We start from the raw sequence: 15,795 nt of genomic DNA, 5'->3' as shown, positions 1-15,795 counted from the left end.
CATCCATCCATCCATCCATCCATCCATCCATCCATTTTCTTCCACTTATCCGGGGTCGGGTCGCGACCCCGGATAATCTTAATTTTTAAAATTGGTTCATCATTTTCACCTAGATAGCTCATACCTGTTGTCTAAGAAATCAATAAAAGCATAAAGGCTTCATTATATTTAGAAAACATGCTATAATGATATTATTGTCATTTATCATAGTACTGACGGGTTATATTTAACCTATAAATTTATTGCTATTCTTATTTTTTTCAACATCATAATATGTCCATCTTTTTCTGTGAGTGTTAGCATCTTGGTCCCTTTAGTATCAGGCATTACCATCAAGGAAGCTATTACAATATCAGGATTACTCATATTGATATTCTGATTCAATATATTTTAGAGCTGCATGATTTTAGGAAACTGATAATATTGTAATCAATATCATGTTTTAAATAATCTGTACTCTCTTTGACTTTCATCATCACAACCTCTGTACCAACCCTATTGAAAATTGGGTTGTCTATGCCACACATCCAACATATATTTTTTTAAAAGTTAACTAATTCTGCAATGAGAGGTCAAATATCTACCAGACATTAAAAGTAATGTAGTCCTTACTGCAGGTTTGCTTTAAGAAAATTAAAAATATATATTTACCTTTAGCTGAAGCCAGGCCTCCTGGTTTCACTTCAATGACATGAAGCCGCTGTACCTCATCCTCTTTTGTAACTGCCACAGTGAAACCTGTGGAAATGTGTTTTTAAGAGTGTGATTGTCATTCATGAATATATCTTTAAAAAAGATCACTGCAGCGATTTAAATATGAACCAATTAGGTCCACTTATGACCAAACGTGCTTTTTCTAAGTCGCCCTCTTTCAGTAATTATCAGAGCACGACTCAATAAAGCCCATTAAGGAATCAATTTGATACAGCTTCTCAGTGTGTCGAACGCCGTACCGTATCCAATGGCGCTGGACTCTGCTTTGTCAAAACAGATCACCTTGGAAGCTCTGGGGCAAATCTCAATTTCTTTGTAGATCTGCCAACACATACAAATAAATGCACATTTCATTGGAGAAAATGGGAAAAAATACCATCGCTGTAAGATGGATAAGGTCAGACTGTTGCTCTTAATAAAGAATGAACTGCTCCATGCATTATTCTGCAGAGCAAGTGCATGTGAAGGTTATGGGGTCAGAATCTGGGTTAAGACTTTAAAATGAGTGAGTGTAGGATGAGGTTTTGACCTGAGAGCAGAGACACAGCTGTGTGTATGAAGCAACAGCAGAGACAGACGTCTGTGTTGTGTGTAATAGCCTTCACCGAGGAGAAATAACAATGTAATATCACAGATGGAGGATGAAAGAGGGCGAAACGAGTCACTGATCAAAGCAGGAAGATAAAAAGGCTCTTGAGGAAAAAAAACCTAGTTATGGAGAGAGTGTGCTTTGAGAGAGGGTTCAGCATGTCACCTGCAAAACATCATCACAAAGAGAATTTATTTGGGGGGTTTACTCTGGCTGAATAATGAGGTGAGGCTTATTTCTAGCAATACGGATTGTGTATAAGAATAACTCCAAGCAGACAGAGACACACATAAATACAAATGGGTTTTTATCCATAGTCCTCACAATACACTTTGAATATTGTTGCATAATTTATAAGGTATTGCAAAATGTCTCTATACTGTCTTGGGAATTTTGCATGCATTGCACATCGAGTCAGCAATGTGGTTTCATAAAAAATGCACAGGTTTGCCTCCATATGGGCGGCAAAAATAGTAAAAATGAATTTATAATGAAATGGATCTACAGTTCAGATGGGTGGCTGCTTCATCTCATAGTGTAATAAAAAAAATAACTAAACCCACTGATAACTCAAACTGACTCTTACAGTTGGCTAGTTTTTTTCACTTACTCTGATTTTCTGAACTGTTTTGTTAAAATATTCCAAGGTCAGTACTAAAACTAACACCAAATAATATTTACAATTATGCTCTTCACCTTTGAAGACTGCAATGAAGCTTATGGAAAATTGAAGGTCCTGTTAAAATTCAACCAGAGAAATTGAGCTTAATGGGAGAAATCCCAGAATGAAAATGAGAATCGAGCAGAACTGTATAGGAGGGCGACAGCCAGCCTAGATAAAAGCGCTACATATGATATAGCATGTTTTCATTTATGCTATATCATGTTAAAACAAATGTCTATTTTCTTGCAGTTATGGAATCAAAACTGAATAGTAGGTCCTCCAAAACACTTCTGCCTACAGTATATCTGTAATATTATCTTTTGGTGCATATTTACCATTTCAACATGTGTTTTTTTAACATGCTTTATCAGTTAGTTATGTTGTTTTCAGAACAGTTATGTAGGGCCCCAATCCTTTGAAGCACAACATTACATGAAATCTGCAATAACATTACAATTTGGCTGATTAATTGCTTACATCACCCTAATTCAGATTCCACAAATCACAGTGCTTAAAGTGCAGCCTCTTACCAAATCAGATATCTCCTCCTCAGGTTTTGGAACATAATAAAGCAACTGGTTGTCGACCCACACCTTGACACGCAGGTAGTGACCAGAGGGCTCGATCTGATGGGTCTGGAAGTAACGAGATAGGAAAGAAATGTGTGCAATTGCTCCAAGGTAGCTCCATATATTTGATGTGTATTTGTTTTGTCGTGTCATGTCAAGTTGACCTTCCAATGGAAGACAGACGTGTTTGATAATTTGTCAGTAAAAACACGTAGCAAATTTATTTAGTAATTATATCTTTTTCTGAATGCAAATAGACACTGTTTACAAGAACGACTATCATGATTTCTGCCTTTTGTTTCTGCACAAAAAAGTACATCAACCTGTTAACATTAATCTTCACATCATCAACTGTATTTGACACATTTACAACGGCATCGCGGAATTCAGAAAATTATCTTGATACTTTAGGCTTTAGAAAGTTTTTTTGCAGATTTTGTGCATCTGCAGTAACTAGAAATATGTACAATAATATTAAACACAATTTAGTTTCTTAGAACAAACAAAAATAAATTCTTCTCAAATACAAAAAAATTATTTTATCTCCAATGACCAATTTTTTTCTTGTGAGTCAGGAGAAAGTCTAGCTAGCATTCCTTCGCCCAGCTGGCAGCAGCAACAGGAGGGGGAGGGCCAACACTGTTACATACACTTACAGAAGGCTCTGTTCTCTCTAACACATACTGTTGGATCTCTTGTAAAAGTTGTTAAGCCATAAGAATGGTCTGAACAGTGGCCTACCTTACAGACGCTGCTCAGGACATCCAATGTTGTCTCCCCAGGCTGAACGATGGCCAGGACTGGCTGATTGTTTGGCAGACAAACCCAGGAGGGCTTCAGATAATCGGGAACCCAAATATCACTGTCAACACTTTGCTGAGGAACAGTTTTCATGGAGTCTTCAGTTTTTTTCTGAAAATGGAACATAGACATGCTCTGTACTTGTATAATCAGCTACTGCATACAAAATCTGACAAAATATAAGAGTAAAGGCAAGTAATAAGACACAACATTAAATGCATGTAGGGAAAACCCATGTAGATTTTACTTATTAGGTAAAGTAAAATAAATTGTAAAAAATTCTAGATGACAAGGTGAACATAAAATGATTTGAAGATTTTGTTTAATTCGCTTCTTCTGCTGAAAAACATTCTAGATTTTCCTTGAGATGTATGCTGTTTTCTGTATGTGGGAGTTAATTTACATTTTTTACAACATGAATCTGTACAAAGACTGCATTCTGTAATCTGTAGGTCCATCAGTTGGATCCGAGTGAACAATCTGACCATCATGTCGGCCTCTCTCCTTTTATCCCTCCTGTTTGCCCTCACTTTGTTTGTAACCTAGCTCTGCCAATCAAGTAACGGCATCCACATTTTTCCTTCAATTCTTCAATCCCGCCCACCCTGCCATCGATCAGTGCCTCTCCTTCTGGTGCCCTTTCCCCGATCTGTGCGGCTCTCCACCCGCTCGCTTCTGTGCCGCCCTCGTTCTTGCCAAATAATCTCCCTACAGTTAACAAAACCCGGTCCTTTAGTCTACAATTAAGTATGTATCTGCATGTGCATGTTTGGTTTGTTTTGAAAGACAGAACTACACGAAGATGTGTGCAAAAAAAATACATGTAGCCCAAAAAAAAAAAAGAGACACTTTTTTTTTCCCAGACAAAAAACAGGCTGGGGGGCCCGTGACCAGTACCTCCCCCAACTTCCTTGAACTCCCAGGCTGCTCAGCACCATCTGGCTTCCCTCCTGGTCTATCTAAGATTCCTCTGCTGGGGGGGAAGAAGAATTTCCAGCAGGCATATTAAAAATCCTCCTCCATCTACTTTCCTCTTATGTTAACAATCGGTCTCCCCAGAATAAATATAGTCTTATAATAGGGGCCAGCCTGTCAGAGGTGAAAAATCTTCACTGGTAATGTGAGGTCTCTTGCTGTGTATCAGTAAAAGTCGGGGCATGCTGCCTCTTGTGCATTTCTTTACGGTCATCCCACTCCCCCCACCCATTGCCAGCTGAGGTGGGGCGTGGGTGGAAGGAAATTGATCTCTCCTCCTGCTGCAGGGGGCCCTCACAGCAAGAGTGGTTTATTGCCCCAGTTTTTCTTCCGTCTGCGAGGTTCAGACAGAGGCCTGTCTTTTCCTCTCCCACACTTTCGGCTGTTTTTTATCGCTTCTCATGAAATATGGAGCTGGCGTACTTGTCCTTGCACAACCTCTGCCTAATTGGACTCTTTCCTTCCTAGTTCATGTAAAAAAAAAAAAAAACTACACATTTACTTATCAGTGATGAATAATCACAGAAACATCCAAATGAGATCTATGATGATTTCTTTGTTAAAATGTTTGCTGGGATGTTCAACTATCTGTAAATTGTGGGCAGTACAGAACAACACAGGTGAGAACAGATGGTGCGAAACTGCCTGGCACTTTGGTAGCTAATGTCTGCATAATTTGAGGTAATGATCCGCAAATATCAGATCGGGTTTCTCTCACTGGGATCAGCAGAGAGAGATGTCTCTAGTGGATGGTTAATGGGATTCTGATTTGGCTGAAATTGCCTGAAGCAACTGAGTAAAGAGATGGATATCCGTCAAGACTGATGTGGGTTTTTGTTTTGATATCTAATAAAACTACAAAAGTAATGGAAGATTGTCGATGACAGAAAAAAAGTTATTTGTCAATTCTTCTTCTGAAGCTGGAGAATAACCTGCAGAAGAATCTTATGCACCACAAGTATACTGCCCTGAAAAAGTATTCATTCCACTTGAACATTTTTAATTTTTAGTTTCATATTGTCATAACTAAATCCATTAAGCATACGATAAATTTTGAAAAGTTCGAGATGCGCTGATCATTTTTCAAGGCTCTGTAAGCTCCAGAATTATCCAAGTGTGTGGGAAGAGAGACTGCTAATTTTAAACTTTCATAAGCCTGCAAATTTGTCCACTTACTCCACATCGAGGGGGAGAAGTGGATGTCTATAAATGTTAAAGCAATAGCTTGAGAATGACCTCAAACGAATGCTCACTGGTGCAAAAGGGTGCAGGGGTTTTGTGCCTCCCCCAGATAAAGCATCACATAAAGAGCTAGAGCATCCACCAAAACCAAAGGAGGTGGAAAACCCAACTATGCTGCTGGCCTCGGGGTCTTAAGAAGCCCCTATCCTATTATACAAGCACAAAGATCCATCAGATGCCCCAGTGATCTTTCTCATAGATCACAGGATGCGGATAAGAAAGGCAAACAATGATGAGTAATTAGCCCACAGCAAAACAAGACCTGCTTCTTTGTGCTTAGCCTTGTGAAGATTATTACTGTATAGATGTAAACATTGTCTGATGTGGCTTTTTTTTCATATCACTTTAGTTACAGCATGGTGGAGAACTACAAAGAAACCGAGACAAGTCGTGACCTACTTTATGCAACATTGTAACATCATGAAATTATTTAATTTAGAGTTAGCTAGCTTTAAATGCACCCAGTCTAATAGGAGTCGCTCTGATAAAATGCCAACATTTCCCAAATTGTACCTGAAAGTCCTCAATGTTTTAAACTCAAAGTAAACTTAAGCTTTTCTAGATATAAGATTGTTTAACCACATCTACTCCTTTCAAAAGCATTCATGATTTTTCAAAGGTTCTGTTTTTTAATTAGAGTCTTCAGAGAGCATCTAGATTCACTGAATTTTACTAGTTTGCTTCACAATTCAATTCCCAGTGGTTTTTTTTTGTTTTTAATTAAATGTTTTCCAATTCAACTTTTTTGGATTAGATTAGTTTAGGTAACAATTTATATAAGTTTATTCTTACAGATATCTCGCTGGCTGAGTCTTCAAACATGAGCTCCAACGGTTTTCTTACAGGATCCGTCCCATTTTGAAACACCTATAAGAAAAAGAAAAATAGATTAGAGTCCAAATGCACACAAAGCCATAGAGATTTTATAAACTTTAAATATTCACAGAGCTACCACATCCATCTTAAGGCTTTCAGAAAAGTATTCATTCTTACTATTATTGATGAAGATAATGAGACATAAATTAATTTTAATGTATTCTTCAGTCAGAAGGTGAAATGTATCAAGACCTGTTGAGCTGAGGGATGTCCTTTGGTCTTTCTTCTGGAGGCGGTGTCCAGACCCCAGAGGGAGGAGAAGCGGCTGCGCCGTTTACTGAAGGTTCGCTGCACAGCCTGATTTCGCTTCCTGATGCTGCCTTCAGTTCGGGCTGACACCTGTAAAAAGTATAGACGCAAGAATGGATATTTGAGACTTAAAACTTTGTAAGTTAGAAGATTAACGTTAAAATACAGCCACACCCACATCAAGTCATGATTTGGGTAATATCAATAACATCTATGATATATATTCATCATAGAACTCACATTTGAGACAAATAATACTGAATAGAATACCCCTACCAATAATTGCATTAACAAGGTATAATGCAGCCATTATCAAAAGCTTTTTATGTAACAGAAATGCAGTATCAGAAATAACCGTCTAGTTCTGGTCAGTGACCCACTACAAGAACAGAGACAAAAAGCTCCTGGCATTTCTGGGTTAATTCACACTCAAGTCCTGAACACTGAGCAGCTCATACTCACTATGTTTCACCAGAGCATGAGTGTGTGTGCGTGTGTGTGTGTACACACTGTGCCTACTGTAAGCTGTGTCAGTGTTCTGTCTAATCACCACTCGTGACATGCACAGCTTAAAGCTAATAGATCAAACCTTCTAACGCTTCGGCTGTATGGAAGAGATTGTTTCAGCATAAAAAAAGAATGGAAGTAAAAGGTGAAATAAAGGAAAAGCTGCAGATTAATGCATATTATGTTAAGTTTTTACATATATGCTTTGTTTTAAAGAATGATCTGTTTGGCAGGTTTTTTTTTTATAGTGAGCAACTATGTATCTAATGTGTAATACGGGAGACAAACAGATATCATGAGGTAGGAGAAATACGCACAATTGTGCGAAAGAAGAAAGGGAGCAAGAGGAGAGTGGACACAAGCTAAAAGATGAGAGAGGCTGTAAACCAAAAAGAGATGGGAGCAGAAAGTGTTAAGCCTGTTTGTGGGAAAGTGCCTCAGGGATAGATCCTCACTAACAGAGTTTATATCGATCCGCAAATCCCAAAAAATAGATAAAAATAAAAATACAGCAGCTGTCCGTGTTTGTGTGTGTAGAAAGATATATTTTTGCATCTCTCTTCCCATCAAGACATCTCAGCAGAGCGTGATGCTACTTGAAACATAATTTCATCATACGACACTCTATCAGAATCATCCTTCCACAACTATGTAGTTCCTGCACATGCCAGCTAAGCATCTGGTGTTGTGTGACGCATCATGAGAGGCATGAGAATGTTAGTTTCTAGCTTGGCCTTCTTAGATTGACTTTTTTATTCCGCCACATTTTACAGACGTCTAATCAGATTAAGTTCTGAGGAATTTGAAAGCTGTGTCAGCATCTTTTTTTTTTTTATCTTTTTCATTTCCCCTAACTGATTTTAAGAGGATTAGTTTGAACTCCAACAGATAACATCGTCCTATACAAGTTCCATAACAACTTTGCTGCTGATTAAAAAGACAGCACAGGTGAGGTTAAAACACAAAGTCTTGGTCTGGTTGGCATTTTAAGATCATTTTAATAAAAAGTCATAATCTAAGATTCTGTCTAGTAAAGATTCTGTTGAGTAAACTAAACCCTTAACATGTTGTATTACGACAGGACGATACATTTAATCTCCTTTCCCTTTCGGTTTTGCTGACGCTGGTGTAGGTCGTCTCTTCTAAGATGGTGTCTCATTCTGGCAATTCTTGAAGAAGTTCAAATACCAAACATAGCACAGAGGTAATGACCTGGGTTGTGTCATAACTTAAAGCTGTCAACAACCAGAGACGTCATTTCATGTTGTTGTGATTTTTATTGGACGGGACGATTTTTAAAAATTGCACAACGGGAGGAAAAGTTTACTTTCAGGTTCTTGGGTTGTTTTGTATTTTTCATTATTTGTGGTCTGTGCTTGCCTTAGTTATTCTTTGTTTTGATCAGATTGGCCTTGTTTCTGTTCCACTTTAGTTCAGTCTGTCGTTAGTTATTTTAGCTAGATTATTTTTATTATTTATTTGTGCTTGGTTTTTTGTCTGGGTAAGAGTTTATTTCCCAGTTCCCCTGTTTGTGTTTGCTCCTAACTCCCTTGTGCCATTTTCTCTTTTTCTCTCAGTCTACCTTCTATTTTCTCCCCTCACATCTGCAACCTGTCAGTTAATCCGCCCGTTTCAGCCCCTCATTCTCCCAATATCCAAACACTTCTCCTGGTTCCTACTCTTCCATTCTTCGTGCAACCTGGTCCCTGTTTGTTTCTGCTTTCACTTCCTGTGATCTCCATTGTTTATAGTAAGTTTTTGTTTATATGTTTTATTTAACTTCATGCACCGCCTGTGCCTACTCTGAAATTGTGGGTCAAATCAACATCAACATATGTTTCAAAAAATTTTTGCAAATAAAAATCTGAAAAGTCAATTTGTTTTCAATTTCCATTACGCTACACTCCAGGGAAAACAGCAAACAAGTGGATGACGAAAAACTATTCAGCTTTCTACAAAAGTAGAATATTTTAAGTGCTAGAAAGAAAATAGACATTTCACATTTCAACAAATACAAACAAATCGCACACTTTTCAAATTGGTATTTGTATTAAAACTAAATACATTTTGTCTTCCACTACCAACTGTGCACCACTACATGTTTGTCTCTTCCACCAAATTCCAACAAGATACATTGAAGTTTGTGGTTCTAACATTGAAGGTTGTGTACTGGTTTTAATTTGGCCAATAGATGAAGTCAAGGTCCCAATGTGCAATAAAATAAATTTACACCAGAGGTCTTCAACTCCAGTCTTCTAGGGCTGATGTCCCGCAGCTTTTAGATGTGTCCCTTGTCCAACAGACCTGAATGAAATGGCTGAATGAATGAAATGGCTGAATTACCTCTTCGGTATGAGGTCAAGTTCTCCAGAGTCCAGCTGATGACCTCATTATTTGACTCAGCTGTGTTGAAGCAGAGACACATCTAAAAGTTTCAAGTAGCTGACAAAAGAGGACTGGAGTTGTAGACCCTTGACATACGCAATCAAAAATATTTTTGTATCATTTTCATAACTGCAAAAATATTTATTAACTTTTGCTAAAATGCCAAGACAAAAGGCTGGAGATGCCTGTTGTTCCAGCTTTTTGTCTTGGTAAATGAAGCAGAAATGTCTTTTTTTCAGGCAGGCATTTGTGACAAAACACAACACAAACACAACACAAACACACCCGCTCTCTCCAAGCTGAGCTCCTGTTGAGGGTTGACTGTTTGAAGCCTCAAACAAAATACCTACTTAAACATGTAAGGACATGTGCAATATGTTCAGGAGCTCTAATTTGCTCAAGGAAGAACATTTCTGAACAGCCAGGAGAGGAAAAACCTAGAAATGGTTCACCAGACATGGATATTATATGGGAGAGTGTGTGTTTGTGTGCACGATCATTTTTTGCCCTACCAGTGCATGGAAGGAAGACACAGAGAAGATGCCAAGGCGACCCATGGCCATTTTGGTGGGACGTGAAGCAAAACCCAGGAGGCGTTTGGGATTTGGAGGCTCGCCACCTTGTAGGCTGGCCAGGTAGCAGCGACAGCGGAAGAGGTCTATGTGGAACCGCTCCAAGTTCTGCTCCCACAAAAAAATCTGACAAACAGAAAAGTTTGGAGTTTAAACAACCGCGTGCGTCCGAGAAAGGTAATTATGCATCGTAAGCAAACCTCCATGTTATTACACTAATTTATTTCAAATTTGACCACTAACTAATTTTTTTATAAAAAGCCTTGAACAAGCCTGAAGGCTTGCCTGGTGTTACATAGTCACTTGGTCATTGTGGGAGGGGAGTTATGTGGGAGTGCTGAAGCCCCTGCAGCGAGGTATTACTCACCAGCACAGCCCCCACCAGTTGCCGACCTGCAGTGAAATGTGCAGAGCATCGCAGGGTGGGCCGTGGGAGGTGGAACATGAACACAACACTAGCAGGGCTTCATTTGCATTAGTTTTTGCCATCGTCTGTTTGTTTGGCTTGATATATAAACACTATCTACGATACCTTTTAATTTTACACAGATTTCCATCCGCATTACTACTTTCATAAAACCGGTTATACAATGCAAGCTTTTCCAAATGTTGCCCTTAAAACAAATCAGGTGCAGTTGACTCCCCTGGTTAACTATTAACATCGCTTTATGGAGGAGAGTCAAACACTTCCGTTAAATAGAATTTTTTTGTTTTTTTTGTTTGCTTTTTATGTAAAACGTCATCCTTTCAGCTGGCTAAAATCTCAGAAAGTCGTTTTAATCAGTTTTACATTAAAGCATTCTGTGTATAATTTAACCGCGCCTCCACACCTGCATGGAATGAAAAGAAGGATTTGTTTGAGTGAAAATGAAAAAAAATCTATTAAGCACCGAAGCATTAAGGTATGTTTACCATGTGTTTCAGCATGTCCTGGAGATTTTGAATGATGCCACAGGCACATATATATATATATATATATAGATATATATATATATCAAAACATCTGTGGTTCCACATGGTTCTAAAGAAGATTTTTTTTGATTGACACTCTACAGAGAAGGTGATTTAGTGTCATACTCAGTGAGATACTAAACGTTGAAGAATGTGCTTTCACAGATTAAAATAAGATTACTTTCCTAACACATGATATCTCAGGCATTCATGTAACATGTATGCAAAGTCAGCAGAACCAGGACGAGTTATGCCAGTTTTGCTGTATTGAGAGAGACGGCGGAAATGCCCTTTTAAAGATAAGATAAGTCTTTGCATCCGGTTGATCTGCCAGATTTCCGTTATAGATTATCACAATTCTCTGTTCTGCACCTGCTCCAGTATGGTCTTCCTCTTCTTTGCGTCAGTGACAGCGGAAAGCTGCATATCTCCCATCTTTTTCATTTTCTCGTCCATGTCGATCTTCTGCTCCAGTTTGCGGATCTCGGTTCGGAGCAGCCTGACGGTGTCCTCCCTGTGATGCTGCCGGGCAAGAGCTGCAGCACACGCAGAGTGAATCGCCGTGATCCAGTTCTCCAGTTCAGTTTGGCCTGATGTCTGTTAAGAAATAGTGGTATTGATAGATTTATAGCTTTAAGGCCAGATGGCATATTTTAGAGCAAAAAAAATAAAAAAGTCAAACTAATGAAGGTATGAAATAAAACAAAATCAAAGTTGGGTTTGCATTGTTTGTTCAAGTGATTAGATACTTTTAAAATGGCCTTTTCTGAAACAAAATAAGTCTTTTTAGAGAAACAAGTCGGAATTTTTTTTTCTAACATTTTGCTACAAGCAATCATTTGACAAATTATGTGCAGACCTAATTTCCTGTGCCACTTTGTGAAATTTCCATGCCTCAATGCCTCCATAATGTCACGTCAGCACATTTCACCATACGTCACCATAAAAATGCCCACTTTATGAAGCAAAATGTGAGCTGGAGAATTTTATAACGACTGCTTACTTTTTCAGTGGCCTTTAAATTATCCAACACTTGTAAGACTAAGGCAAACATAACGAATGACTTTTCATTAACTATTGAATTGACACTCAGCTCTTCTGTGCTTACATTTCCTCACGGCTTGTTGTTAAGATGTTATGTATAACCACATCTCCAAAATTTTCACAAATGATTTATGGAATGCATTGAAGCATGCAACAGACAGCTATACGAATTAATGTTCAAGTTACAAAATTGGTTTAACGGACAACGTTATCAATTTAATCTTATCGCCATTTAAATAATCTTTCCCCAATTGCTTATGGTCTCTATGAGGAAATTTCATGAATATAAATAGACACATTTCAATATTTGCAATAGTCACTGCTGTGGATCACTGTCACACGGTGACAGTGTGGCCTTTAAACATGTCAGACATAAAACAAACACATGGACACAGGACTGTCATTTCTCCATACATAGCTAAAGGTCACGTATTCAAGTGTCAGACACATAACCTACACATCCCCAGAGGAAATCTAATATTTCATGGCTATCCATCTGCGCTCCTTCTGATTTTTAAATTTGTCGTGTTTTCTCTGGACAATTATATTGATAATCCCTTAGAAAGCAAAATGTCACTTGGAAGTTGTTCTTTTTAATGGATTTTCTCACCTGGAATAAAAATGCATCCCCCATTGAGTTGCTAAGGCAGAAGACATAGTCTTTCTTGGGATGTTCGGGCACGGCCTGCACAATGCTGTTCTCCACCCACAAGGCATGTTTAGCGATGTTGTTATGGTCAATTACCGAGCGACCATCTGATTCATACAGGAAGAGGCTGCAACCTTGAAGAACAAGAAGAAAAAAATGAGGGAGGAAAGGAAAACATTGCGATAAGCCCACAAACAAACTGCATTTCTTTAAACCAAAGTACTGTTTACTCATTGATATGAACTTTTAACCCAAGGTCGGGGAGATAAGCCACATTTGCTTATTTTAGAAAATTGAAATAAACATAGGATGCAGGCAGGAATGCGGCTGCAGATTCTGTATCTTATGAATTTTAAAAGGACCGGATTGGATTAGACACAGATCCTGCCGTAAAATTAAATTGTGATGAGGCTGAGCAGAGCTAATGCGCAGCCACAGAGAGCTCTGTGAGTGAGAAAACAGTAAGGGTGACAAACAAGGGCATCGGCTGAGTTTAGTCTGATGTGATTACATTCTAACAGGAGAGAGAGTGTGGAAGATTAAACGAATCAGGGTCATGTTAAGATGCTTTTTCAAGTCTGACGTTATGGCTGCAAGGTTTTCTTCATATAACAATGTTTTTCACCATAAGCACAAAGAAACAAGGCTTTAAGAAGCAGAACGCACTTAAGTGAATGTTACACCCAAAGAAACAGGCCCATTGGGAATTTTTTTGGAGCTGCTTTGGGATTCGGTTAACTTCTTTAGCATTTGCGAGAACGCCAGAAAAGGTCTGAAAATGACTGATGATGCTCAAACAGGAGGCTTTAAGAAAATCAAACCACAACCCGTTGATACTCTTTAAAACAAAGTCCATGGTAAAGTAAAAAAATAAAAAGTCTAATGATGTTGATATAATGCTTATGCAGAGTCACACTTTTATATCAGATGATATACAATGCAATGTGGTTAAGTTTTTTACTGTATAATATATAGAATCACGGCTGAAGAGGAGCATTGTGTGACATCATTTTTGTTCAAATCTTTCTTCCATTTTAATGAAAACAAAAAATGCTATAACATTGTACCTTTTAGAGACACCCAGTACTGTTTCCACTTGCGCTTCGTTGCGAGCTCCACCTTCATGTTTTTCTTGTGAACCAGGAAGTTCTTCACAGCTAAAGCTCCAGCTTTCCTGACGGTGCCCTGTGCGCAGCCAGCCAGCGTGTCAGATGGGTAGGCGCTGCTGAGAGTGCCGCTGCTCTGCTCATCACTTACAGCCGAACTGGCCTCCTCAGGGAAATCTCTGCCCTGATTCGTCGTCTGATGAATGATTGAAAGACAAAGAGATTAGAGATAAAACAAGATTATTAAATTAAAAAGGCGTGTAAATAAAAAAATAATAAATGAAAATAAAACACAGCCAGCTAACCCAGACCTGACTTTCTAACTCCTTCCGGAAATTCTCATACACTCCTCCTCTGCATCCCACAGCGGCTCTTCCGTCTCCTCCGCCCGCGCTGCTGCTCCCACTGTCACTGCCATTAAAGATGTTGCTCTCTGCAGCCGAGTAGAGAGAGAACGAGGCCGACATGGCTTTACACCGCCGGGAGATCAGCTCGCCGTCCGCGTCCGTCTCTGTGGCAACGCCGTCGATGCCGCTGTCGCCGTACTCACTTCCATCTCCCATAGCACCCGAGATGTCCTGTCCAACAGAAACACAAGGCGAACCCAGAACTTATTTGCTTTGGGATTATTGATGCATGTCCGTTTGAACCATCCGAATACAAACCACTGAATAAAACTGCACTTTCAGTGACCTGAATAACTAATTTGATGGTGAATACATAATTCAAGTTTTCATAAGGCAACCTGACAACTGAAACCATGCATGAATTATTAGATGTTACTTTTCTGAGTACAAACCGTGCACGCTGCAAGACACTTGATTACATCACACCTCTGAAGGTTTTCAATGCATAGAAATCCATGCATCGACTGTCACGTTCCATAGATTTAATTTTTAAATTACATCTGATTTTCACATTTAAAAATATCTTAATACAGATAATCTGGAGTCTGTTTTGGTTTTTTTTCTTTTATTTGCAATGTTTTGCTCTGTTTACATCCAACAACCTTCTGCTCTGCCAGACAATTTAAAATAACCACTTCAGTTTCTGAAAATCAGCTGAACACATTGCATGGTTGACTATTTCAGTATTGCCCCTTCTGATGGCTTATTTTTACATCAAAGGCACATATCATGACGTCTCTAAATCTTTGATTTGTTCAGCTGCAGATAATAAAGTTCTGTAAATAGAGCTAAAATGTCTGTTTATCTGGCGAATATATGTGCAAAAGCATTAGGATACTCTTCCAGAAACAAAAAAAGACACATGCAGAGTGTTTACATAAAACGGCAGGAAATGTCTGGTTGTCTTCACGAGGATACGTATTAAACTGACTGTGGTTCTGACCCTCTGAACTTCCTGAGAAACACTGATACACAAAGTCAATCTGAGTTCATTTCTGAAGAGAAAAAATAAAATGGACTGAAAAGAAAGACAAAAAAAACAGGAAAGGAGACTTAAGAAACAGGATCAAACCTGAGTAGTATGTGCACAACGTCCCTGGAAGGCGGGGCAAGGCGCGGAGGGGATCCCCGGCCCTGACAACCCCTCAGACAGACAGTGAGATCGGCGACAGGGGAGGGTGAATGCTCCATAGCCGCTGCCGTCCTCTTCAGTTGGAGACATCAACCCATCCTCTGCTTCGGTGTCTCCATTGCATTTGACTTCTCTGTGGTTTTTAATGTAACGATTCCTCTGACCCCGGAGGCCTGGACTCTGCTGGCTGCACAGATGGTCCAGGGAAGAAGCTCTTTCAGTGGCGCCTATGAAATAAGCAGGTGTTTATTCCAGGTTTGTAATCTACGTGTGTGTGAGTGGACAAGTTGAGTTTTATGGGCATTCAAATTTCTGGCAGCTGCAAAAATGTTCATACCTCTTGTACTGTTTTGCTTATATATA

The 15,795-nt window shown here is 39.0% G+C and overlaps 1 protein-coding gene across 1 annotated transcript in view; it reads right to left on the bottom strand.

The window, feature by feature from the left end:
• Window positions 1-15,795, bottom strand: part of tiam1a (TIAM Rac1 associated GEF 1a) — a 61,647-nt gene that overhangs the window by 23,782 nt on the left and 22,070 nt on the right. The window contains exons 4-15 of the mRNA XM_008427225.2: window positions 15,373-15,659; window positions 14,205-14,471; window positions 13,855-14,089; window positions 12,749-12,921; window positions 11,467-11,691; window positions 10,084-10,269; window positions 6,623-6,769; window positions 6,347-6,421; window positions 3,278-3,448; window positions 2,498-2,602; window positions 954-1,035; window positions 652-738 (exon numbers count right to left, since the gene is read on the bottom strand). Coding sequence (XP_008425447.1) covers window positions 652-738; window positions 954-1,035; window positions 2,498-2,602; window positions 3,278-3,448; window positions 6,347-6,421; window positions 6,623-6,769; window positions 10,084-10,269; window positions 11,467-11,691; window positions 12,749-12,921; window positions 13,855-14,089; window positions 14,205-14,471; window positions 15,373-15,659 — 2,040 coding nt within the window. The remainder of the gene's footprint in view (window positions 1-651; window positions 739-953; window positions 1,036-2,497; window positions 2,603-3,277; window positions 3,449-6,346; window positions 6,422-6,622; window positions 6,770-10,083; window positions 10,270-11,466; window positions 11,692-12,748; window positions 12,922-13,854; window positions 14,090-14,204; window positions 14,472-15,372; window positions 15,660-15,795) is intronic.

The sequence above is a fragment of the Poecilia reticulata genome, linkage group LG14 (genome assembly GCF_000633615.1).
Source record: "Poecilia reticulata strain Guanapo linkage group LG14, Guppy_female_1.0+MT, whole genome shotgun sequence".
NCBI classification, from domain to species: Eukaryota; Metazoa; Chordata; class Actinopteri; order Cyprinodontiformes; family Poeciliidae; genus Poecilia; species Poecilia reticulata.
This window is presented reverse-complemented; position numbering and strand designations above follow the sequence as displayed.